Here is a 25,541-nt window from a genome sequence, read left to right as displayed (position 1 = left end):
AGTCATAATAAACAACTAATTACTTAAATTAAGTGATAAGCTATGTTATGTAACAATGCCTAAGTTGTTAAGAAATGTTTATTAAAAAAAGAAAGAGAGATGATATTAGTTATGTATCATTTAAATGTATCTATTATTGCAAAAACATTTGCACATTATGCAACACTGGGTTTCAGGTAAAAGAACAGTAGATCATCTTAGAATCACACCAGATTAAGCACAATTATGAAACATAATTTACTGGGCAAACCGAACCAAGTAAAAGCAAGAACAATATCAGTGTGAAAAAAGGTCAAAAATACAAAATGTCAACATACCTGGAAAATAGCGTCATTTGCGGTTGGTTGTGGTAAACTCTTGGAAGTGTTACCAAATTTCCCTTTCCTGTTTTGCATTGCACCCTGTCACATGACAAGAACAAGTTTCATAAGAACCAAACTACTTGTGAAGAAAAAGACTCCAGTTCTTTTTGTTAGACTCTGGAAATGTTGAATTTACCTCTAGAAATAAAATTACTGAATCGTCTTCAATGTCCTTGAAGTTCATGCAACTATCATAAAAGTCAGGAGCAGTTAGATCAACAGAAACGCCAATCTTGGAAAGATAAATAATTCTGCGAGAATCATCATCATCTTTCTTTGAGATCTCCAATTGTTTCTGTACCTCCTCCTCAGAAACAGTCTTGGGAGCCACGGTAATCTCCTTCTCAACAACAACAGCAATAGACTGAGTAATATCACCGCCATCCACCTTAATAGTTTGCAGGTTTAGATCATTCTCAGATTGCGCAGCTGATTGTGCAATTGAAACATCATCTGAGTGCCCGTTAATAATACCACCATCCCGTCCTCTATGAGGTTCTGCATTTGCACCACTTTGCTGTCCCTTCCATGGATCTTGACGTGTCTCCCATGGCTGCATACCTCCAATAGCTCTGTTTTGGTCCCAGCCTATCCTTCCAAACATCTGAGATTCATCCCTATATAGAGCAGCACTATTTGCATCCCACCCGAGTGGGGTAGAATCATCCATAGGATTACGCCAACCAAGAGGACGCCCATGAACAGAGAATCGGTCAGTGTCGGGCATGTGGTAAGGAACACCAGAATGATTTAATTCCATTGGAGGCCTAACACCAAATATTGGGGGGGTATGAAACTGTTGCATCATAGGATGAAACCCTACAGCAGCTGGGCCATGTTGGAAAGGCATAAAACCATTTGCTACAGGAGAAGGCCAGTTTTGGATACCCTTCCAAGCATTTCCTTGGGCTCTAACCATATTAGAATCACCCACCCTTCGGTTACTACGATGATTGTTTGACTTACCTCTACTCTCATCCTCCATTGATCCAATAATTGAATGGCTGTCAGCTCCAGTCCTGAAGTGCGGAGGAGGTAGAAGAGACCTTGAGTCACCCGAATTGTGATTACTTCTAGTGAAAGGCGAAGAAGCAGAAAATGTATCATCATTTCCAGGAAATGTCTCCATTTTATAATCCTTTGAACCCCCACCACTCCTTTGTCCTGAATCGTCAATGTCATAACTCCTCTTTACGTCCGATCTACTAAAATGGCGGGTTGATGATGGCGATTTATCCACAAGCTGCAAAGGCGAGGAGCGAGCATCTAACTTTGGACGCTTTTCAACAGACAACTCCCTATAATGAAGATCATCCTTGTGGATTGATGATCTTTCAATTGACCTTGAAATAGAAGAAGCATTCTCAACAGCACCTCCAGTGCCACCAAATTCTTTTTTAGATGATGACCTGTTCCTAGATCTCTCCTCATGCACATCCTCTTGCATAATCCTAGCAAATAAGAAATCACATTAAACATTAAACCAGAATGTTTGGCCTGTAGTGAATCCACTTCACTATGAAACAGGGTACTGAATGTTAAAAATACAATGAAATGAACCAGACACGGATTCAAAACTATACTAGTAATAGCGAACAATGTAGGCAGTCATATATCAGTTCTAGCAATAAATAAATGTACAGTAAGCTGTTCTTCCTTCTACACAAATTATGCTTATTTTTCTTAATAGCACAAATCTTTTATATTCTAGCTACAAAAATATTGTATCTAGAACACTCTGCTTGGCCACTTAAGAAATAAGATTCTTCCTTGCGCGAGAAACCTCCCACAATTGATGACAGATATTCTTTTTAAGCAAATAGTGGAGGGAAAAACAAAAGTAAAGCTCCTATAGTCTTATATGTCAAAGTTCGCACTGAAAAAAAATCAGAAAAAAACTTGCAGAAGTCCAATAAGATATGAAATGCATTAACAAGAAAATAGTGCAAAACTTCGTGCTAATTGAGGATTGATCATCCTGCATGTGGCTTTCATAAGCGAACTTTGATGAACAATACACAACAATAATGACAAAAATTGCAGGAAAAAAAGCAATATGTGAGTGGTAACTTATAGGAGATTGTCCAGAACAATACATATCATGTTTATATGACTTACAGAGAATTCAAGCTTCTCCTTACTATTCCATTTTCTATTGTTGGACAGGAAATCTTTCCTAGGAATGCTTATGGCAGGTACTTAACACCAGCGGTCTATTGAATAACAATCCATTAAAAATAAGGCTTGGATATTGATTTTTTCCTCAACCAATTCCAATCTAGTAAAGGATGCAAAATCTTAAGATGCGCAATCAGGAGAAGAATGAAAAATATAAATACCCAAAGCTACAACACTAAACATGGATTACAAAAGTAACTGCTCAGTAGAAGTGATAAAATGTACAATGTATGGAAATATATAAAACTGAATCCATAGGCATACAAGATACAGGATAAACATACCTGCTATGGCTTTTGGAAGCTGCACCAGAGTTGGGGGAATTCTTTGTTCGGCTCCTGCTGGGAGAAATCTCAACATCAGCATTACGCGAGCTAGATTTTCCTTGGTCACTCACTGTATCTATTCTAGCACCACCAACATACTTCTTATCTACCTCGGAAGTTTGATCCTTTGCATTAAAGGAGGATCTACTGTCATTGTAATCCTTATCAGATCCCCTTCTCCTTTCCTTGTCATCTTTATCCCGTGAATTGTGATCGTAGACATCTTGATTAGTTGATTTCTTATGACGATCAAAGGAAGTACTTTCAATTCTCGAACGTTTTGAATCATGTTTATCATTACTACCATCTCGCGAATGCTCATCCCGATACTTTATGTCCCGAAGTCGTTTACCTCTGTCGTTATCATCTCTATGTTTCCCGTCTCTATGCTTGTTGTCTTTATCATCCCTGCGCCTGCCATCACGAATTTTATCATCTTTGTCCTTACTCTCTCCGTTACTGGTTTCATGGTGTTTGTCATCTCTGTATCTACTACTGTCTACATTGTCATCTTCAAGGTACTTATCCTCTCTTTTTCTCTTATCCCTATCACCATCTTCGCGAAGATTATTTTCTTCATAGCGATGATGCTTATCATCCCTATGTCTACTGTCTTTATCAACATCGTCATGGTACTTACTATCTTTGTATCGTAGTTCTCTTTCGCCATCTTCTCGATGCTTAACAGCTTTGTTTCTCCTGTCCCTCTCAGGATCTTCCTGCAACTTTTCTTCTCTGTAACGACTTTCTTTGTCACCATCTTCCAAATGTTTATCTCCATAACTTCCGTCTTTGTGGTTTTCATCTTTATGTCTTCCATTCTTTGCAGAGTCACTCTTAGAAGAAAGTTTACTAATTTCACTTTCCTTTACATCAGCTTGGTGTTTTTCTCTAGAGCTATCAGTCCTCCTCCTCATCCGCTTTTCAAGCTCTTTCTCTAGCTCAAGATTTCGGAATTCATCTTGTACTGACCAATCTGTAACAGACAGGAGATGAATGAAACAGGACAAGAGAACAAAGAGGTAATTTTAAGACCTAATAGCATAAAATAAAATCATGTTAACAAGATCTACCACTCAAAGCCAAAACCTTTTAATGATAAATAGTAGTACACTTTGAACGATATTTTGATGCAGTGAAAATTGGTGTGTTATTTAATCCGTTTGCCCATGACATAAACTTTAAGGTAACAATATTGAAATTAATCAGAGCTAGCGGCTAAACCAAAAAGGATCAGTCTTTAAATCATCGAAGAAAAAACAATAGAAAACTATCAAACAACCATAATAAATAGACAGACAAGCATCCACTTCTCCCATCACAACTTAATTTTCGACCATTAAAATGCACATTTCATAAATGCAAGCGAACAATAGACCCTACTATGATAGTATATCCATGGCGTGCTGATAGCAAGGAGGGAGCCAAGAGTATAATTTAACATGCTAGCACCAGTTGAGTAGATTGTTATTTAATCACATGATTCTACTAAGAAGATCAATTCCTATGAACAAATCCAACAAGTTGATACTAAAAAGAGAATAGATCCAGCATAAGAATACATAATCTTTAAGAGAGAAAGAGAGTTACCCTACCAGCATTTTCTTTATCACGTTTAGATTGCCGCTCTTCGTTAAGATCCATCTTCATTACATCTACATCACGTTTACTATCCACCTTCCTCTCCGACCCTTTGTCTCTATCCTTCACTTCTTTTCGCCCTTGATCCTTTTCAGAATTCCGTTTCAAGTCAACTTTACTGCCAGTCCTACTCTCTTCTTTCTCCGACACCATTACAACAATCCCCTCTCTTTTTTCAACAGAAGTTTCATGTTTTCTACTGCTCTTGCTCCTTAAATCAGAAGCTGATGATTTTGATCTGGAACTTTTATCTGCGTCAACCCTTGAATTATCCCCCTTAATTCCCTTCTCCATTGTTATGCTATCATACCCCTCTCCATTCCACCTATCCGCAGCCACACCAGAAGCAGTTTTCTCCCTCTTCCGCTTCGAACAAATGTACTCCTCCATTATATCTCCATTCCCATGACCTGAACTATCTTTACACGAAGAGATTTTCCGCTTCTCGCTCGAGATCCTAACTGAAAATTCATCCCTTCCATTCATATCCTTCGTCTTCACATCCTCTTCAGAGTCTGATTGCTCCCTATGATTACTCTTCTTGTGAGATTTGTGCCGCGAACTTCTCGGCATAACTCCACAGTATAGCGAATAGTAAGATCAAAGACACAACTCCAAACCCTAGTTCTGAATTTTATTGTAAAATAATCAAAAGTCAGATCTTCCCGCCGTCACTGGTAAAATAACCGACAATTTCCGGCGACAAGTAACAAATGATGATTACTACAGAACTTCAAGATAAGTCTTCTTCTCCGATCAGATATAATCACGGCGAGATAAAAAGGACATAACTGCAAAGAAAAATGACAAACCTTTGAGAGATATAGAGAGAGAGAAGAGGGTTTGCAGACAAATGAACAGTATATATATAGAGAGAGAGAAAGAGACGAATTTGATTGTCGATATAGAGAGAGATATAGAGAGAGAAAGAGAGATATAGAGAGAGAGAGATCGGACTTGGGGAGGCGACGACGAAACTAAAAATGGCGACGGGGTAAATTGGGGTTTCTGAGCAAGACGATAATTGATAATTTAATGACGATAAGGCCCCTCAATCTTTCAAATATTTCACTTTAACCTTCAATAGAAAAAATATTGAACTCTCTTACATAGATTGCATTTTCACATTTTGTTCTACCAAGTTTATATAATGGTTACTTTCAAAATGATAATGGTTGAGATATATATATTTTTTTAAATATATTTTTTATTCTACTTTAATTCAATAAAAGTGAATAATTTATGACGACTACGCGTCTATAAATCAATTATTTTTATAAATATTACCTTTTAGAGTTGGTAAAAAGTTAAAGCAAATTAATTTTGTATATCATACTACTATGGATAATCATTCATGTATTTGGTGAATCGGGAATTCGATTTTATTATTTGATTAAATATTATCTTGTTTTTGTTTAAATTAATTTATTTTATTTGTTAAAATGTCACATATGTTTATCTTCAATTAAGATTATATATTAAATCACTAGTGTATTAAATATATAATCAATTTGTTAATTGTTTGAACCTTGTATATGTCTATAAGATTTAGTTTGTTTGTTAATTAATAAAACAAAATAAAATACAAGTATACCAACAAAAACAATTTAAACTAAGCAAATTTTATATAGTACAAAACATTATAGTAAAGACAACTCACCAAGGTAGTCTATGCTAAAAATCGGCTTAAAAAACTAAAATGTCACGGTTCAATTTAATTGGAATCGCTTTGAGTTGAAACGATGAATCATGGCGGTGGGGTGTCATGTTAGTTCTCCTTAATTATAAAAAAAATATAACAGTAAAGACAATAAATAATAAATATATACTTAATATAAAGTTTTTAATTGAATTAATATAACAATATAGATAATAAATATAGATAATAGGTACATTTAAAAATAATATTTTTTTTATTAGGTTTTCATATAATTTTGAGTATATAATGAGTTCATAATTATGCAATCTCTCAAAACATAATCTAGAATTTATGATGAGAAACATATATACAAAAAAAAATTTCAAACAAAAAAATATTATAGAATTCGGACCGAAAAGCCCAAACAATATTATAGTCATTTATAACATTATAGAATCAGACGTCATTTTTTATTTGTTTAAATTTTTTTATTTATAACATTCTAATATTAATTTAAATAGAATAATGTTCTAAAATATAACTTAATTATATATATATATATATATATATATATATATTAAAAAAATTAATAACAATTTTTTTTTCAAACATAGCCCAATTCCAGTTTCCAAAACAGTTATTTTCTCATTATATATGCTATTTAAATTTAAAAAATTATACACAAAATCATGACATGCTTTAAAAATATGCATCCAGATTAATTACGAGTAAGAAAAAAAAACTTCATTTAATAAATTTTCTTTTCAAGTATCTCATTAATTTTATGTTTTTTCATTCAAACTATCTCTCCCTTCCAACTTTAGTCATTTCTTACAACAAAATTTGAGATTATTTGAAAACTACAACAAAATCTAGTCAAATTTAGCCAAAATTAGAATATTTCTTAATCACCCTATTTATTATTTTTTATTACCAAAAATATTTTCACAGTGATATTATTATTAGCTAGCAAGTCAACAAAAGACTTGTAATTTTAATTGCTTGTCATTTTTAGTTTTTACTATAATTCCAAAAGACTTGTTATGTCAGTCATTATAATTTCAATCAAACCACCCAAACTCAAAATAAATAAAAAAAGTCAATAGATCATTTAGAGAGAAAACCCATATATTATTATTATCATTATTATCTTGTAATCAAATTAACCAGTGATTGACGATTTACAAGCTAATATTAACAACAATAATAATAATATGGATGAAAAACTCCCTCCTAACTAATTAATTACAAAAATATACTCCTCCCTTTCTTCATCCTAACAAAAAAAAAAAAATAGGAATCTTTTAATTAAAACTCATAAAAATGATTAAAAAGAATAGTTATATAATAAATAAATAAATAAGCTCACCATAATAAGCTTCTTAAAAAAAACGAAGCTTTAACTCAAAATTTCAACAAATTCGATCAAATCAAAAACAGAGCATGAATTTTGAAACAGGGAAGATCAAACCTGCAAAACAAACAAGACAAATCGTAATCAAATACTGACTAAACCAAGAAACCGGTTTCCATTTAATCTCAACACTCGAACTCTTCATCTTCTTCCCAACTTGCGGTTCCTTTGACAAATCAAAACTCGCCCCTTTCATTCTCAATTCTTGAATACATCTATTCAAAGCCCTGTTATCATCTTTCTCCCGATTCAATTTCCCACAAACATTCCAATACCAACAAAGCTTAACCTGTACCAACACCACCATTACCATCGAAACACAAACCGATACCATCGCCGGCAACCACCATCTCCGGCAGATCGACGAAGTACCCACAATGTCAATCGAGGTGGAAAACAGAATTGAGAGAAATAAAGCATGGAAAATGAAAAAGAAACAGCAAAGTTGGAAAATTTCTCCACGAATTGATTCAATTCGGGATTCTTTAATGGAGATTCGTCGGCCGAATAGATCTTCTTCTCTTTGCCATAGCTTTAAGAGAAGAAGATGACCGGGGCTACGGGAGATTTCTGCTAGAGGATGGTTTTCTATGGCGGATATTGTAACGAGGGCTGTTTTTAGCTTCTGTTGATGTTCTTCGTCGACTGGAATTTCGACTATTACATGGTGATTTGTATCTTTAGAACCAGCCATTTTGATTGATTTGAATGGAAATCTACAAAGAAGATACTGAGAAATGAAATGAAATATATGGAAAGCACAAAAAACAGAGAGAGAGAGATTGATCGCAGCAATGAATATGGAAAGCAAGCAGATTGTATTGACTTTAGATAGATAGCTTTTGTGAGGAAGATGAAGTGAGGTGGTTTCTATTTAAACTCGATTTGGACGCGTAACGGTCAGATTTACTGCTCGTTTCAGGAAGACGCAACGTAAACAAACAATTACAAAATTTTGAACTGGCAACGGTCATATTTTATTCTCACCAACGACTCTCAAATTCATTTAACCGTAATGGGCCGCCTTATTCTTTTACCTATATTTGGGTTATTTATAATATAGGCCTGGTTGAATTGGGCTTAAATAATCATCTCATTTATAATATATTTTTTATTTTATTATACTCTCTCAAAATAATATGATCATAACTTTTAAAATAACTGAATACCTATCCTAATTTCATTTATCTCTTTAGGATTTTTAGTAATTGATTTATTATCTTTTTACATATCCCTTGATAATCAGCCATTTACACTACAAAATAAAATTTAAAAAAAGGATTTTCAACCGATAAATTGAAGCAGAGATGATTATGCTACTTTTTAAAATAAAATAAAACACAATAAAAAAAAAATTAATGGCCTTATTTGAAAATTCCTAGGTTTGGGGAAAAAAATTGGAAAGAAAAATTATATTTTTTATTTAATTTTATTTGAATATTCAATTAGATGAAATAATGTTTTAAAATATATTTTTAATTAGGTATATATTAACGAATTTATAAAATCTTATATAAAATAAAAATTTCTACGAATGAGACAGTTAAAATCTCGTTTAGTCTTAAAATCTTACGATTTCATATAAGATTAACTATTTTGATTTTACTAACTCTTAAATAAATAAACTCTTATAATTTTAAATTTACGATAATAAATTTTACGAGTTTATAAATAATTTTTTGATTTTACGATTTTACATTTAAAAAATTTAATTTATATTTAAAAATAAAAAAAAAATATTTATTCAAATAAATTAGTTAATATAATTAATTTTATAGTATAATTTTATTATAGTGTTATTTATTTATTATTAATTTATAATTAATTTATAATTAATTTATATTTAAATATATATATTTATAATTTATTAAATATAAAATACTTAATTATATATAATAATAATATATAATTATTATCTTTTTAAAAGAAACTCTTACTATTTACTCTCAATTTTGAAAGTATTATTTTTATTAAAACATTGTAGTAAAAGGTACATTGTTTGAAACATTTTTTTTCATTGTTGTTGTGCCACAAAAAGTAGACTGATGGCTAGGTAGGGCAACTTAATAGGCTGCGTTAATGGGCTCATTTGAAAAGCCCATAAGCCAGCATGATAAAAAAATGACAAGATGCTAATGAAACTTGTACATAGTTTTCAAATAGTGTCAGATTTAAGAAAAAAATATTACTGATATGTGTTGTGAGCATTCTCTTCAAATTTCAACCATTTCAAGGAAAGAAAAAATTCATCATTCATGTAATCAAAATAGGTACCATCACCATTGTAGAAACATTGAATCCCTCTTATAAATAAAAATATAACAAAATAACAAGTAGTGGCAAAAGGATGCTTCAACCAAGCATTCAAAAGAGCTTTAAACGAGTATCACATCTCGTCTCATTTTATTGTCTCACCAATGAACAAAATTAGTTAGATATATTAGGTAAGCTGCTGAAGAACCGGGCTTAAGAATCAAGGGCAACCACCCAACTGCAAATAGAAGAAGAAGAAAAGATATTTATCAGACATTGATTATGTTCATAGCTAATTATTCTCACAGAAATCAAGAGCACTTTGAGAAATCAGAATTACTTGGGAGATACGTTTTTATTCAATATTCCACATGAGAATTTCAAAGAAAAACACAATCAGTTTGTACAAAATTCATAAGTCTATGTTTGGAGAAATTATAGAATTGCAATATAGAAGGATGGATTTGAAACTTAAGAAGTCATATGCATGAAATTTCCATTGGAAGAATTATAATTTCTTGTTTTAAGTCATCAAAAAAACAATGGATTTCGAATTAGACCCCTAATTCCAATTCCAACCCAACCAAACATAGCCATGATTATTTCAGTAATTGCGTGTATAGGAGAAGGAAGTACAATCAATTTACAAAAACTAACTCCACTATTTTCCTTTTTGCAAGTAGAATGTTGATATAAACTGGATTTTCCAGTTTTTGGTCAGCAGAAGATAGATGCCAAATCAAAAGGTTACACTATTGGACGTTTGATTTCACCCATAATCTTTACACACATGTTTAACTTACCAAAATAGTCTCAATTTCCTCTGCTGAAACTGGTGTTCTCCTGGGCTGTTCAGAAGCCCTACCTCCACTAGATTTGTTTGATGAGGTAATCCTCGATAACAACAGTCGGCTAACATCATCATTTGCACCTTCTTGTTGAGGCTTGGATGTGGAACCTGAAGAGTGGATGGCAATCAAATATATTTTTAAATACAGAAATAACAGAGATGAGCAATAAGAATGATAATAATGAATTTTACAAGCAAAATGAATAATTTGAAAAACTTCCAACTAGTTTAAAGAGCATCTAATCATCCAAATACTCTAAAATGTTACCATGCATTTGCACATGAATATTTGTCTTCCATAGCAATAAGCATAGAAAGTTCAGTTTCAAAGATAATCCTTCCTGCCTCTTAAACCAAATAAGGCCCATTACACAAGATAGTAATTGAAGTCAGTCACATTGCATAATCAATACTACTAAAAGCATTTGCATTACAATGTTACTAAATGGAAATATAAACAGATTATTTTAAACAAACATAAGATCAGCTTAACAACCAGAAGTATGTTCAATCGATTTACATTTTAAAACACAAATCCAGTGTTTACGAGATTAGCAATTCCAAATGCAATTTGAAGAAGATGTAAACAAGAATAAAACACCAAATTCTTATAATTTGTTCTGCAATTTGATTGTACAGAATAAACAATAAGGCTGTGAAAACCTAAACTGTTGGTCTATTCATCAACCAAAACAAACCACCTTGTCATTCATAATCTTGATAACCATCCTATGTTCAAACTTACAACAAACCTTCACTTGTAAACAGAAAATATACAAATATCACAGAAATAGATCCAACCCATGTTTGCAAAATAGTTCCTAAGCAGAATTGCAAATTAATCTGTTAAAAAACATTGATCTTTCGTTTTCTGCTAATCCATATAGCCATTAGCATTAACAGAGGCAGCGAAAATAACCGTTGATTGTGTTGCGAAATCTGACATAAGGGAGGAGAAACTATGGAAGGATTTGCATGTGATCGAATCGATTGTTAAATGGACAAGTAAAACGGCGATATGTGAAACGCGCAAATGCTATTGTTTGATGAAAAGGAAAACAAACCGGATGATGGCTTTGGATGTCTCTGAGGAAACTTAATGCGAGGAATTCGCTTCATTGCCTGCGCTACACCCATCTTTCTTTCTCTCTCTGCTTCGAAGGGTTGAATTAGTCTAGAACAGATTTTGACCTCCTTCCTTTTGCTTCCTATTGGGAAGAAGAAGAAGAAGAACGCAGACTTATTTCTTACAAATTGCCCTGATGCAGCCCTAGGTATTTTTTCAAATAAATCGCCTTTTTTTTTAGATATAAATATTTTTTTATTAAAAATTAGAAATTAATGTAAAATACATTATTTTACAAATTTTTTTTTTCTAATACTTTGTATACATTATAAATATTATATTATCACAATATTATTAAAAGAATAGTCGGTTAAAATAACTAATATAATTCAATTTATAAGAGCTCAAAAGTCTTAATTTTAATTATAATATTATTCTAATTTTCTAACAATAAAAAAAATGTATATTATTAGCTTGAAAAGCTTATATGTGACACTCTATATTTAACATTCATATTTATCTACAAAAATAAAATAAAAAAGTTATGTGACCTTTATTTTATCGGTTACTCAAACGTTGTTTTTTATATTAGTAGTGGAGATTAGTTCCAGGATTCTATTATACATCAGTATTATATCGGTTGCTATTCCACTTCAACGACCAAGGCTTTTACAATGTTTTGACCACGTCTATTTGATTCACGTTATGACAATCGCGGTTCCAATAACCGTCAATGTTTTTTGAAAAATGTATATGAAAATATAATCAATTTCTATGAAAGAACTGTAAAAAAAACAATATAATATAAGAAAATAAATTAAAATTAATTTGCACATTTATATTATTGTCAATAATAAAAAAAAATAACTTGAGTTGGTTTTACCGAATAAAATATGAAAGTTTTTTTAAAAACAATGTGTCCTTTCTAATTGAAAGCTTAATATCATACAATATTAACTTCGAATAACATAAATCAAACAATTTACTCTCTGGTGTTTTTATATATGTTAACATAAATAATACAACTTGAGTTGTATAAAGATGAAAAGTTTCAATTTGAAGTTAATATATAAAAAAAATAGATGTATCAGAAGTTTTGATTGTTCATCGTAAAAAAGAAAAAAAAAGTTCAATCTTAACCCTGTCTACTAGGAAAAAAACAAAATAATTTCATTCTAAATATTAACTGTGATTGGTAGATAGTGTAAAAATTCGGATTCCTCCCATTAACAAAATTATTTCTATCTGAAACTGGAACATTCTTTGACCTCTAACTGGGAAATAAAAAAAATGAGTTTTGGTAATTTTGTGTATGTGGCAATCATATCATTGTTATTATAAGCAGCCTGCATAATAGGGGAAAAGAACAAACCTATATGAGCATTTTTCTTTGATACCCCTAATAAATCCTTAAAATAAAACTTGTTAAGGTAAGTGAACATTTTTTCTACGGCCACGTTGGGTCACACAAATTGCATTCCATTTGAACGATTTTTGCAGGTAAATCATTATGTCGGTAGAGATTGTCCCACAACATATCTTCTACACCCCTCACAAGTAAGAGAGTGATATACCATTTTAAGTCGGATCGAATTGTGTACCCTTTTAAACCTTTTATTCGTTTCAAATATAAAGTCACACATTGAACTCCCCAAGAGTTGTTAAAAAGTTGCACGCGTTTAAAAAGACGTGAAGGATCAAAACAAAAAGGATTCGATCTAACCAAATTAATATTGGATAATGTTTGTTATTTGAAGTGATGTTTTTTGTATGGACGTTATTTGATGGTTTTTTTTTCATCGATTTTGAGTTGGTACTATTATTTTGGATAATTTATGTAAAATTTTGTAGCAAATTATTATTACTATTTTATAATTTTCACTATTTATTTTTGGATGTTCACCAGAATATAATTTCATTTATAAAAAAAAAAAAAAAATTGATATACCACCAATTTTGGCAATCAAACTCAACTACAAGTCTACAAGCTCTCACAAACAATCTAGAATTCATAATTACATAACTCTTATTTTTATTTTTAATCTAAAAGTGATATTGTTTATTTAATAGGATAAACATTAGTTTTAGAAGCATCATAGAAAAAAACGAAAAGACCAATACATACGCAATTAACAAAGTAGGAAATAAGTTGTAGAATTTTGGATTTTTCATTGACTTGGTCTCTTCCATGGCGTCAATCTAAATATGATAGTCAAAGGTTAAATTTGTAAAATATTATATCACAAATATTTAAATATAATAATATATATCTATAAATAAGTTCAATTACTAGTACAAACTATTATGAAATTTTAGTCATTTTATCCTAGTAAACATTTTTTGGTATTGTTTCAAAAAATTCAAATAATTTTAAAATAATCTTAAATCAAACAAGTATTTGATTATTTAAACGTGCAATCTATTCTCTTGATAATTTTCCTAGAAGAGAAAAAGAAAGCAAGATGATAAATTTCTTTTGAAAACACAAGTCAAGATGATGTTACAATTTGTTTTTATAATTAAATATATTTCTAGAAAAAGGTATATGATTAAAGTAGTGATCTTACCGTAATGACCACTTTTAATTGAAATATTTTATTTTCTTTTAAAATAATTCTGAATGTAAGAATTCAAACCCATAAAATATTCTTAACATTAAATTATGAGTGTTCTTCCTCTATACATATTTTATAAAGGATGCAACTTTCACATTTAGTTATAATATTTCATAAGAAAAAAATAGTCTCAGTCGTGTAAATTTATAAAAAAGAAATATTATCACTTTAAAACATAATTAGATATTCTTGTTATCTAAAGTAAATCACTTTATCATAAATTTTTATTTTTTACATATATATATATATGAATTGCATAATATTGGAAAGATTTCATAAGAATTCGATTTGATCTTGGATTTGTTTAGTTATGACATATTAAAACCGTATCACTATGACGTGGGTTTAAAAGTTAACAATTTTCACTAAAAATGTTTTAATTTACTCAATATAAAAAAAAGTATTATAAAAAATATAAAATTGTTTAAAATAAATTATTAAAATGTCATTTTATACTTTATATTTAATTGATAAATTTAATAATTTGATAATTATACATTTATAATAATAGTGGCATGTGATAAGAGATTTCTAAAAAAACATAAAATGTTGGTTTTAAACCATGTATTAAACAAGCTACTCTCTTGGACTTTGTTTAGTTTATATTTTATTATTAATTAAAATATTTATATTTAAATCATTTTATCAAAATAAAAATCACTTCCATTAACATTTTAAAATAAATTCAAATTTATTTTAATAAATATTCTTAAAATAACAAGCTCTCACACTCAACAATACATGATAGGATGGTCCCATATATAGTTTTCTCATTTATTTCACTGAAGTATTCATGGCTATTTAATATGTAATTTAATTCATTTTTTTTAATATATTTTTAACTGGACCCGAGGAACCAAATTTTTATTGATTTATTATTTTATTTATTTTTTTAGTTTTATTTTTTTTGGTAGAAGATTATAAAAAAAACTTTTTCTTTTAATTTATTATATATATAAGATGGAAAAATTACCAATATTTTAGGTATATCGAAAATATCTTACAACAAAACAACAATATATCAAAAATATTGAGTTTTTTGGTTTACCTAAAAAAAAGTATGATATAATACTATACTGAAATTATTGATAAGATAAAGATACTAAATTTTTAAAATTTTGATAGATGAGATATACCAAAACACTGAAATTATATTTATAAATTAAATATATATATATATATATATAATACTTATAAGGAAATAAATAAATTTATTATTAAATAATTACAAAAATATTATTTTTCAAATTCAAATTCAAATATAATTATATTATAATATAATTTAATATATATCATCTATAGGTATTATATTTTACCAGATATAAAACTGATTTTATTTCACTACAAATATTTTTTTTTTTTAAATATACCTAACTTAGTCTAATATGTTATTTAGTTCATCTCAAATACAAAATAATTTGCTTCCACTTTAGTCTAACATAAAAATTATACTTATATTTATTTTTATAAACTTCAAATTTTTTAACTAAATTTAATTTTTAATTTTTAATATTTGATAATTTATAATAATATTAATTTTAAAATAATATTTTATATAAATATTTTTAATTTTATATAAAATTTTAGTAATCATATTAAATTATTTTTTTAATTCCGTACAAAAATTAAGATATAACGTAAATCAATTTAAAAAAAATATATATACTAAAATTTTCAGAAAGATATAATAGATAAAAAATAAGATATATCATTCTAAATTTTATAAAAATTCCATAACAAATTCCAAGAAGTTGTGCCCATATTTCACTTCTTTAATAAGGCTCTATAAATACAGGGAATTAAGCTCCCATCAATTCATCATTCACCACTTGGACTGGTTCTTCTTCAAAATTCTCTCTTCCTATAATCATAAATTACAGTGGAAGAATGAGCTCAGTTCAATCCTATCTCAGTGAACTATGGATGATCAGCACCCATATGATTACAAACAAAAAACAGAGAAATGAAAACTCATCACGTGAAGTAATAATATACAGAGATCAATTGGACAAGAAGAAATATCAGAAAAGAGGGTCTTCAACGCCTGAATCAAAACCATTGATTCAGAAGAGAGGAGGATCAAACAGATTCGCCGGAGAAGATGAAGATACCGGCCGGAGATTCAAACTGAAAGTTTTGATGACAAAAGAAGAAGCGGCTCGGCTTCTTTCCAAATGCAAAGATGGAAGGCGGCTGGAGATGAAAGATCTGACTGATGAACTCAGCTTGATCCCGGCTAGCAGAGTAAACGCGGCGTTTAATTCCATTTCTGGCGATTGTCGGCTTAAGACTATAGCTGAAGAAGAGATTTGAAAACTTCATGAAAATCTTATGTTTGTTTGTTTGTTTTTTTTTGAAAATTTGAATTATGAGTGTTTTTACCTTAGTTGTGTGTTTATGTTTAGTAATAATTGTTTAGTATGTAATATAAATTACATTACATATATATGATATTGGGAATATTAGGTTTTTGCTATTAATTTTTTATGTTTTTAAATTAATATTTTCAAATAATATAATTTAATAAGAATAATAAAATGTTTGAAATATAAACAAAATGGTCAAACCTTCAAATTATGCCTAATTGTTGAGGGTCAATTGAGATTTTCTATTGCTTATTTTAAACACAATTACAAGCTCAATACAGTTAAAATTGAACATAATAAAATTTTATCTTATTTGGTTCAATTAGGTGATTTTTTTAATTAATTTTAATTATTTTTTTTTAATACCTATTATCTTAAATTTTATAATAATAAATTCAATTTGAATAAAATTAGTTGTATATATTTTTATATATTTATTTATTTATAAATACTACGTAAATAATAAATTGACGTTTGAAACTATTAAGACAAAATTTTATTTTTTATAACTTTAACAATAAAGAGCAACATATTTATTGGATTTAAAAAAAGTCTTAAAATCTCAATTAACTCTAATAAAGAACCAATTTAACCTTTCAACCAACAAATAAACATTATAGCTGATCATGTAGGAATATAATTAATTTGTTACCATTTTCTATTATTAGTTATTACTACAAATTAAAAAAATCAGTAAAAAAAATAAAATTTAATATATGAAAGGGACATTGAGAGAGATTGGAGTAAAGGGTGATAGCTACAAATAAGCTTGACTGAGTCTTTATAGAAAACAAAATAATTAATGAAAAAATAGTTTATTTAAATATTATATTTTTTGAATTACTATAAAAAATAAATATATTTAATAATTTTTGGAAATGTATTTTCGATAAAAATCCAACATGAAAGGTGCTTCTAGAGGTCGAAATCGTTACAGTTGAGAGTCAGTCATTTATTATTGGTAGAGAGAGGGCATTCAATTCCATATAGACGTGTCCTAGTTTTCTTTATAGCTCTAACATGGACCTGTCACAAAAACTAGGAATTCATTTCTGAATCTCGAATCAAACAATTTTGTTATGAAAAATATTCTTGAATATGGGTATTTTATGAAAAGTGATAGGGTGAGGGAACGATGTCTCATTACCTCACTGGTTGAAAAAAAAATAGAATGTGAGAAGAGAGAAAATAAATAAATTTTATTATTTTTTTGACTAATTAAATTGTTTCTCTCAATCATTTCTCATATTTTATATAAAATAAAACAACATCTAGTAATATAATTGTAGGTAATTATCTCAAAGAAATGGTCAAGTTATTTATTTATTTTAATAGTAAAAATGTGACTATTCAACAAATAAATTCAATAGACTAGTTATAATATATATATATATATATATTTATTTATTTTAAAAAGTTATCCTAATATCATTATTTATACTCTAATTATAATATACATTAATAAAAGTACCTACAGCTCAATTTTGAGTTATTTGAGATTTTTATTAAATTTAAGAAAATAAATTTATTTGATTTTTTAATAGTTAAATTAATATAATAATTTTTTATTAAAACTAAAATTTTGTAAAAATAAAATAAAATAAAAATATTTTAATATTTTAATTAATAAATTGAGACTAGATAATTAAAAAACAAGATAAATTAATTATTTAATAATGTACAATAAAAAGATATATAAGTATTTTTAAAAATAATTTATGGACTCAAAATTAAAAATTATAAAACATTAATTAAAATGATAGTGTTATAAATCAAAAGTTAATTAGTGTCTTGCACTTTTTTTTTAGAGCTTTGACAAAGAGTTTGATTATTCAAGTTATTAGACTAAAGATTAATGAAGAAGAATTCTACATATAAGTCCAAAAGACTAGCTATAAACATATATAAGAAGAATATTAATTGAGATTTTTATTAAATTAAAAATATATATATATATATATTATTTGATGAAAAAATAATTAATTTGAATTTCCAGTTAGTTAAATTAACAATAAAATTAAATTATTTTAACATCTTAATTAATAAATTCAATATATATATATTTTTTTTAAAAAGAATAAACTTAATAAGTGAATTTTAATAAATAAAAAAACTCATAAACCCTAACATTAAAAAAGACATCTACCTTTCCAACTAAAACAATTAGATTGACTTGAGATTATAGAGTCAACTAGTTTATAAGAATAATGGAATAATTGTTGGCGAGGTATGAATTTTAATAAACTCAAATTTTCCATTATTCCTTTAAACTCAATTGACTAATATAACAAATTATTCACGATTTATCAAAATAACAAATCATCCATACTTTATTTTGATGAAATTAAAATGTTCTGAATAAGCTTATTCATCAAAAGAGGTTTTCAAACCATAACCAATACTTTTGAAAAATATATATATAAATATATCAACAGTTATGTAAGTGCTTTTATTGGATATAATCCAAACAAACTAACACGTATATCTTCCATAAAAAAAAAATTAACCAAAATAACTACTTTTTCCGAGTATCAAAATTTATATACTCAAACTCGAGCTCAATAAACAAAATTGAGCTACTCAAATTCGGTCAAACCGAGTTCAAACCAAACTACTAAAGAGCAACTTGACTTCCAACTATTTGTTTTGCCAAATAAAATACAAATCAAAGAAGCTCCAAGTCAATTTGATAATAATAATAATATATAAACTGTAAAAGTCTAAATAGTCCACAAACATAGCAATACTAATAGAATCCCAAGGTAGTAGTAATACTAATAGAATGCTCAAGGGACAGATATAACCAAGAGTAGCTCATTAATAAAAGACGATGATGGTCAACACAATACAAATAAAGATGTTACCAAATTACATGCGTCTGCGCTTCTTCGCAAGGTTCTCAAAAACTTGATGAACATCTTCAGATGTTATGGTCTTTGATGGATCAAATGACTCCTGTCAAATGCACATAAAAGACAGAATTAAGTATTTGGGGATATTATAAGCTAAGTAAACAAAATATAAAATCAAATTAATTACCCACCATAAAAGAATGCAGTTCATTCTTCATATCAGCAATGCCACTAAGAATCTCCATTTTCTCTACATGACCAAGTCTATCAAGAAAGTTCAACTCAACACCTTCTTGCTGTTGTAACTTTTCATCCCTCTTCTCCTTTGCTAATTTCTCGTACTCAAAGATTGAATCTTCCCTGTCAAGCAAGAAACCAATTCCCTTCTCCTTATAAGAATTAGTGCATTTTTCGCATCTGCAAAGCACAGACCTCCATCCTTTTGCAAGGAACAGAGGCTGTGCCTTCTCCAGAGGAGGTGCTGTAACCAGATCATCATCAACACTCATAAGAACACATGAACTTGATGATTCTGGAATCTTTAGAGAAGTTTCTCCAGTTATATCCTCTATAACAGACAAAGTCTCATGATCAGGACTAGTCATGGCACAATCTAGATTAGAGCCAGAAGGTTTTTCTTCAACCATATCATCTGTTGTTTTCGTCGTGTCTAATGTGGTATCTTGCCTTACTGCTGTTAACATGATTTTAGGGTAACGAGTTACAACAGAACAATTTACAGAGCATTCCTGGCAAATGAAATCTTCATATAGAGGTTCCCCTTCCTCATCTGTAGGAATCTGCAAGAAAAAAAAATCAAGGCAGTTACTTTTATATCACATTTGATTTCTACTTCTAAGATGAGCCTATTAGACTGCACTGGAAAAATGTAGGTGACTTCTTTCAGTCCTTTTTTTATAAAGGATTTTTATGTCGACATGACCCCAATTCAATCAAGATTCTTTTAGTGAGAATCAAATCTAAGACCTCAGCAGCTTAATTAGTCCAAGACTTCTTTCCGTTAATTATAATAAAATCAATTAATGATTTTACAAGAGATCCAAATAAATCTTGGATTTGAAAAGCTAAGGAATGTACAGAAATGTAATAACCTCATTGGCAGAATCTAGGCCTATGTGCTCTCCATGGAACCAGTCTTCACATATACAGCATTGGATCATGTCCACTTGTTCCTCCACATCAGGATCAGGATATGGGCGACTGCATGTACAATATAATCCCTTGAAGTTATGGTTATATCTATTCTCCGTATTTTCTATATCTTTGCTTGGGAGAAGCTTGCAGAAGAACTCTCCAAACTTTGAATTCCCACAATCACACCTAAAGTTTCTCTTGGTCCACAATTCAACAATCTGTTGGAAAAGAAGGAGATTACATTTACAGGGAAAAGAACAATATGGAAAATGATTATCAAATACAGTTCACAACATAGGATAAACATGCAAAACACTGTCATTCCTGCTAGAAAGAATATCCAATAAAAAACATAGTTCCTCAATCAGCAATGTAATGTGTGAAGCACTATGTAGAAACTTGCCATAGTAGAAGAGCATTAAACTATTGATCCGAAGTTTCTAGATGTTTAGTTGAGGCATCCAGGTTCCCAGGATGTATGATGTAATACAAGTCCAGGCTTAAATGTATCTATGTTAGGTTTTGTTAAAAGATGTTTTACCTTTTCATGCTTTAACATTTTTTCAGTCAAGGCAAATCATAAATACCCTTCTTAAGTATGAAATTTACACTAGTAACTTTATTAAAAAAATAATGAATTGATGTCTTTGGGATATAGTTTCACAACAAGCTATAATATTGAATTTTGACATGGATAACAATAAATAAAAACAGTAGAATCTACCAACAGTATCAAGCTATACTTTAAATAGAATATCACAAACTAAATTCCCCAAAAGTCAGTAGGAAGAGCAAATGTAATTTAAATAATCTTAGCAAGTAAGAGAGTGTCACATAGGTGAGGTAAAAAAATACTTCAAACATTAATTAGGGATTATAGTCTATGTATCTTTAATATCAATCCTCCAATGTTTCATTTTACTCCATTTGTGAAATTGCACACACTAAATGTACATCTATGAAGAAGACCTTGCAAAGTCAAGACACTCCGGAGGCTCGGACCATGAAATTAAAATAAGATACTAGCAGATAAATCAAGTAACGTATATTTTGCATCACTTCACATGAAATAGTTACTGTTATATAAAAGACTACCTCATGGCCATCATGGCAAGACAAACTGCAAGCTGTACAAACCCCACCATTTCCATCAGGGATGCAAGTCAAGCAAGAAAATATTGCTTGCCTTTTCATATAGCCTTTAGTGTAAGTACACTCCTTGCCCTCATCACCACCCAATACCAAATCTGCTTCCTGTGTGTTTGAAATATTGAAAGATCATGAGGGGAATAAAAGTGGAAGGAAATGATAAAAAAATATTATGACAATCATTAGTCCAAAACCACCACTTTGAACTTGAAGGCATATAATAGCTTGCAGTACCTGAGATGATCTATCATTATTGATATTTTCTCTTTACCATTCATGATTTAAGGTTATGGTAATCAATGAAATTTCATTGCAGTAGGATCTACAAGACTCCTACGAGATTACACCGTAGAATAAAACAAAATAAAGCACAATTAACTCTTCTTAGTGCATGACCAGTGCAAAAGAGCTCAGGCATCTAGTATTAGATCCATTGACACCAGTAAGATGTATTACATAAAGCATCAACAAACTAACATTTCTTTTCAAATTTCTGACATTAATAATTTTACAAAAATAATACTGCACAATGACTAAAAAATAAAAATTAAGTTCAGGAATCAAACAATGCAAATCAGTAAGGTTCCATCCTCTAATAAGATCCCTGGGCAAATACTGACGCAGTATGATTATTTACAAAACCAGATATATTATCGAGGTTTCAAATAGCACTGGAATATCATTTGATTAGAGGCAAGCCACATATAGATCTATACTCTGATAACAAGTCAATAACCAAGAGAATTATAACGCTAGGTTCAGATTTCAATCAAATAGTCGATAAATGTAATAGGATAAAGAGGTTACCAGTTCTTGTTCCTCAACTTCCTCGAGGTACTCCTGTATAGAAATCGTTGTCTCCCCTGTCGCATCATCCATTCTCAACACGATTGACGAATCGAGCTAAGAACACGTAGTTCTAACTAGAAACAAAGTCCAATACGCGAAAAAAGAGAAGAAACCCTAGATCTTCAAAAAGAGCTGAATGATAGGCAATAAGAAGTAACTGGTGAAATTGATTTCCCCATTGGAGAAAGCGCTCCGATATTGAGAAAGAATTGGGAGAGTGGAGAGAAAGAGGGTTAGGGTTTGGTTTTGGTTTTTGTATATATAAGTGAGAGAGATGGACTTTATGGACATTTTCCCGCCACAATTTTATGTATTGGGTCATTTCCGCTCCTTTTTTTTGTGCGTCTTTCCTATTTTGTTTTGTTAAAAATAAAATAGTTTCTCATTTTATTTTATTAATTTGTTGTGCTATATAAATTATTTGGATTAGCATTTAAATAAATTGATTCCTCTTTATCGGGTTTAAAAAATATATATTTAAAATTTGTTTTCATTTCTATTTTTCTCCACACAAAAAGCCCAACATTGGGTTCCTTCAAATATGTTGGGCCTTTTCAAAAAACATTAGTCCATATATAGAGTTCCTTTTGTCTTTTAATTACTTTAAACAATATTTATAAATTAATAATTTATATAATTCCAATTAAAAAAGCAATATTTTTAAAATATTCTTTAATTCCTTTCTTTAGTTACCATTCACTTTATTCCCTTATTATATAAAGAGCTTACAAATACGCGATATCTATCTATCTATCTATTATTATTATTACTATAAGATCGCCAAATGAAATGAAACGCCAATCATCCTTATTAGAAGAACGCAGCGATGATCGCGTATCCACCGGAATGATGACGTCAGCAACGGGAGAGAACTTAGTTTACAGGGGAGTGCGCCGGCGTAGTTGGGGAAAATGGGTATCGGAGATCAGGGAACCAAAGAAGAAATCAAGAATATGGCTGGGGACTTTTCCGACAGCAGAGATGGCGGCTCGAGCTCATGATGCAGCCGCAATAGCCATCAAGGGACCATCGGCTCATCTCAATTTCCCTGATTTGGCTCACCAGCTTCCCTGCCCGGCTTCCAAATCGCCGAAAGATATTCAAGCTGCGGCGGCAAAAGCAGCGGCGATGACCGCCTCCGCCCATGGAAATGATGAGCCGATTTCTGTTTGGCCGGAGGATGATCAGGAAGAAGAGGGAAGAACGCCGGCGTCGTCGTCGTCGAGTTCGCCGGCGGCGGATACGGTTGTTGATGATCCCTTTTTGGGGTTGCCGGATCTCTATGTTGATCGGAGTGATTATCATAAATTGTTTTATGTATTGCCACGGCTAGCCGGAGAAGATGAAACGTGTATGGAAGATCCTTTGTTGTGGTATTATTAATTAATTAATGGTATTGTGAATTTTCAAATGTGCTCATTGTTTTCTATTTTTCTTCTATTATTAAAATCAAATCAAAACGTTAAATAACAAAAATTTAACTAAATATTTATAATTTTATAAAATGGTAATTAATCAAGACTCCAACCCATTATTACCTATATATATAATATAATTAACCTCAAAAATAATTAATCCCTCGATACATTTAGTTATAAACAAATAATGAATGAAATCATTCATGATTTAGTTAATACTAATGATGAAAGAGTGTCCAATTTATTTTTAAGGTTAGAAGATAACTCAACTTTTAAGTGGGTAAAAATTATGAATCATACATCAACTTAAAGTTTAATTTAGTTTATTTGAGACACCACACAGTCATGTTCCCGATTCAACTCAAAGCTTTTTTTGAAATTCATCTCGTAACTTTTTTTTGTCTCCTAAGCCGACTCTTACCAATGTGATACATTGATGAGTTAACTTAAAAGTTTAATATTAATAAGCAAAAATATAAGACATTATCTTAAAACAAGATTTTTTTTTGTATTTGTCCTTAACCTAATAGATTAATAATTTTAATGAAATCGTCGAATTTTAAAATTTTAATTATCTGATACGTATTATTCATAATGCTATTAGAAATTAAAAAGAATGTTGGCCGAAGCTCAACAACCCCTTTTCTCTCACATAAAGGGGTATAACGACCGGTTGACTCAGTTGTTAACTGACTAGTCTACAGTTTGAGAGGATGTATAAGTAAGGAAACCAAGCCCTAAATCTTAAACAAAAATTAAATCAAGTCAAAATATACAAAGACGGGAAGCTTTCATGTTCCAAAACTACGTTATTACGGCACTTTTTATTCGTTCTGAATAGCCAGTATAGTAAGTCGAGGAGTTATAGTTTTTCTTAAAAAATTATAAGTTCGATAATATGTTGAGTAACATATTTGTATTTTTTTTATTTTTATGTCATATTTTGTCGTTGTATTTAGACGATTCTTATCATTTTTATATATAGATCATTTAAAAAAAATTAATAATTTTATTTAGAAGTGTATTATAAATTATTAATATATATAATTTGTGAAGTGAAAATAAAAAGAATATAATAAAAAAGCAATCAATAGGACATGTCCAAATAAAAATTCTTCAAAATAACATTTTTGAAATAATAAACTACACCAACAAGGCCTATTAAGTATAATATAATAAGAAAAACAAGGTCAGTGTAATATAATAAGAAAACATACTAATACTAGACAGTCAACGTCACATTATTTTTTGACTACTACATCCCACCTTATTATTAAATTATTACTAATATTATTTATGCCATCAATTACACGTTATTTCTATTATAGTTATTTATTTGAATACCATGAATAGGTTGTGAAAATCTGTCATGTCTAATAAAGAAAGGAAAGCTGAAAAGAGAAAAGAA

General features: G+C 29.6%; 5 protein-coding genes across 5 annotated transcripts; 1 reads left to right on the top strand and 4 right to left on the bottom strand.

The window, feature by feature from the left end:
• Window positions 1-283: 283 nt before the first annotated feature.
• On the bottom strand, window positions 284-5,446 carry LOC124944596 (protein starmaker-like). Its single transcript, XM_047484895.1, has 4 exons — window positions 4,462-5,446; window positions 2,825-3,842; window positions 499-1,813; window positions 284-401 (listed from the first exon to the last, which is right to left on the bottom strand). Exons 1-4 carry the CDS (start codon window positions 5,078-5,080, stop codon window positions 309-311), a joined length of 3,045 nt encoding a protein of 1,014 aa, XP_047340851.1. The 5' UTR covers window positions 5,081-5,446; the 3' UTR covers window positions 284-308.
• A 1,810-nt stretch (window positions 5,447-7,256) lies between these two features.
• Window positions 7,257-8,396, bottom strand: LOC124910573. The gene has a single exon (XM_047451244.1). The coding sequence runs from the start codon at window positions 8,252-8,254 to the stop codon at window positions 7,577-7,579; it is 678 nt and encodes a 225-aa protein (XP_047307200.1). The 5' UTR covers window positions 8,255-8,396; the 3' UTR covers window positions 7,257-7,576.
• A 1,391-nt stretch (window positions 8,397-9,787) lies between these two features.
• Window positions 9,788-11,907, bottom strand: LOC124910363. Its single transcript, XM_047450997.1, has 3 exons — window positions 11,728-11,907; window positions 10,617-10,771; window positions 9,788-10,051 (listed from the first exon to the last, which is right to left on the bottom strand). Exons 1-3 carry the CDS (start codon window positions 11,798-11,800, stop codon window positions 10,034-10,036), a joined length of 246 nt encoding a protein of 81 aa, XP_047306953.1. The 5' UTR covers window positions 11,801-11,907; the 3' UTR covers window positions 9,788-10,033.
• A 7,478-nt stretch (window positions 11,908-19,385) lies between these two features.
• Window positions 19,386-22,954, bottom strand: LOC124946082 (putative E3 ubiquitin-protein ligase UBR7). The gene is made up of 5 exons (XM_047486646.1): window positions 22,674-22,954; window positions 21,813-21,971; window positions 20,675-20,935; window positions 19,754-20,362; window positions 19,386-19,665 (listed from the first exon to the last, which is right to left on the bottom strand). Exons 1-5 carry the CDS (start codon window positions 22,743-22,745, stop codon window positions 19,579-19,581), a joined length of 1,188 nt encoding a protein of 395 aa, XP_047342602.1. The 5' UTR covers window positions 22,746-22,954; the 3' UTR covers window positions 19,386-19,578.
• Window positions 22,955-23,480: 526 nt separating this feature from the next.
• Window positions 23,481-24,155, top strand: LOC124946083 (ethylene-responsive transcription factor ERF039). The gene has a single exon (XM_047486647.1). The coding sequence runs from the start codon at window positions 23,505-23,507 to the stop codon at window positions 24,096-24,098; it is 594 nt and encodes a 197-aa protein (XP_047342603.1). The 5' UTR covers window positions 23,481-23,504; the 3' UTR covers window positions 24,099-24,155.
• Window positions 24,156-25,541: the final 1,386 nt, after the last annotated feature.

The sequence above is a fragment of the Impatiens glandulifera genome, chromosome 7, assembly GCF_907164915.1.
Source record: "Impatiens glandulifera chromosome 7, dImpGla2.1, whole genome shotgun sequence".
NCBI lineage: Eukaryota > Viridiplantae > Streptophyta > Magnoliopsida > Ericales > Balsaminaceae > Impatiens > Impatiens glandulifera.
The sequence above is the reverse complement of the archived record's forward strand: the minus strand, read 5'-3'. Positions and strand labels throughout refer to the sequence as shown.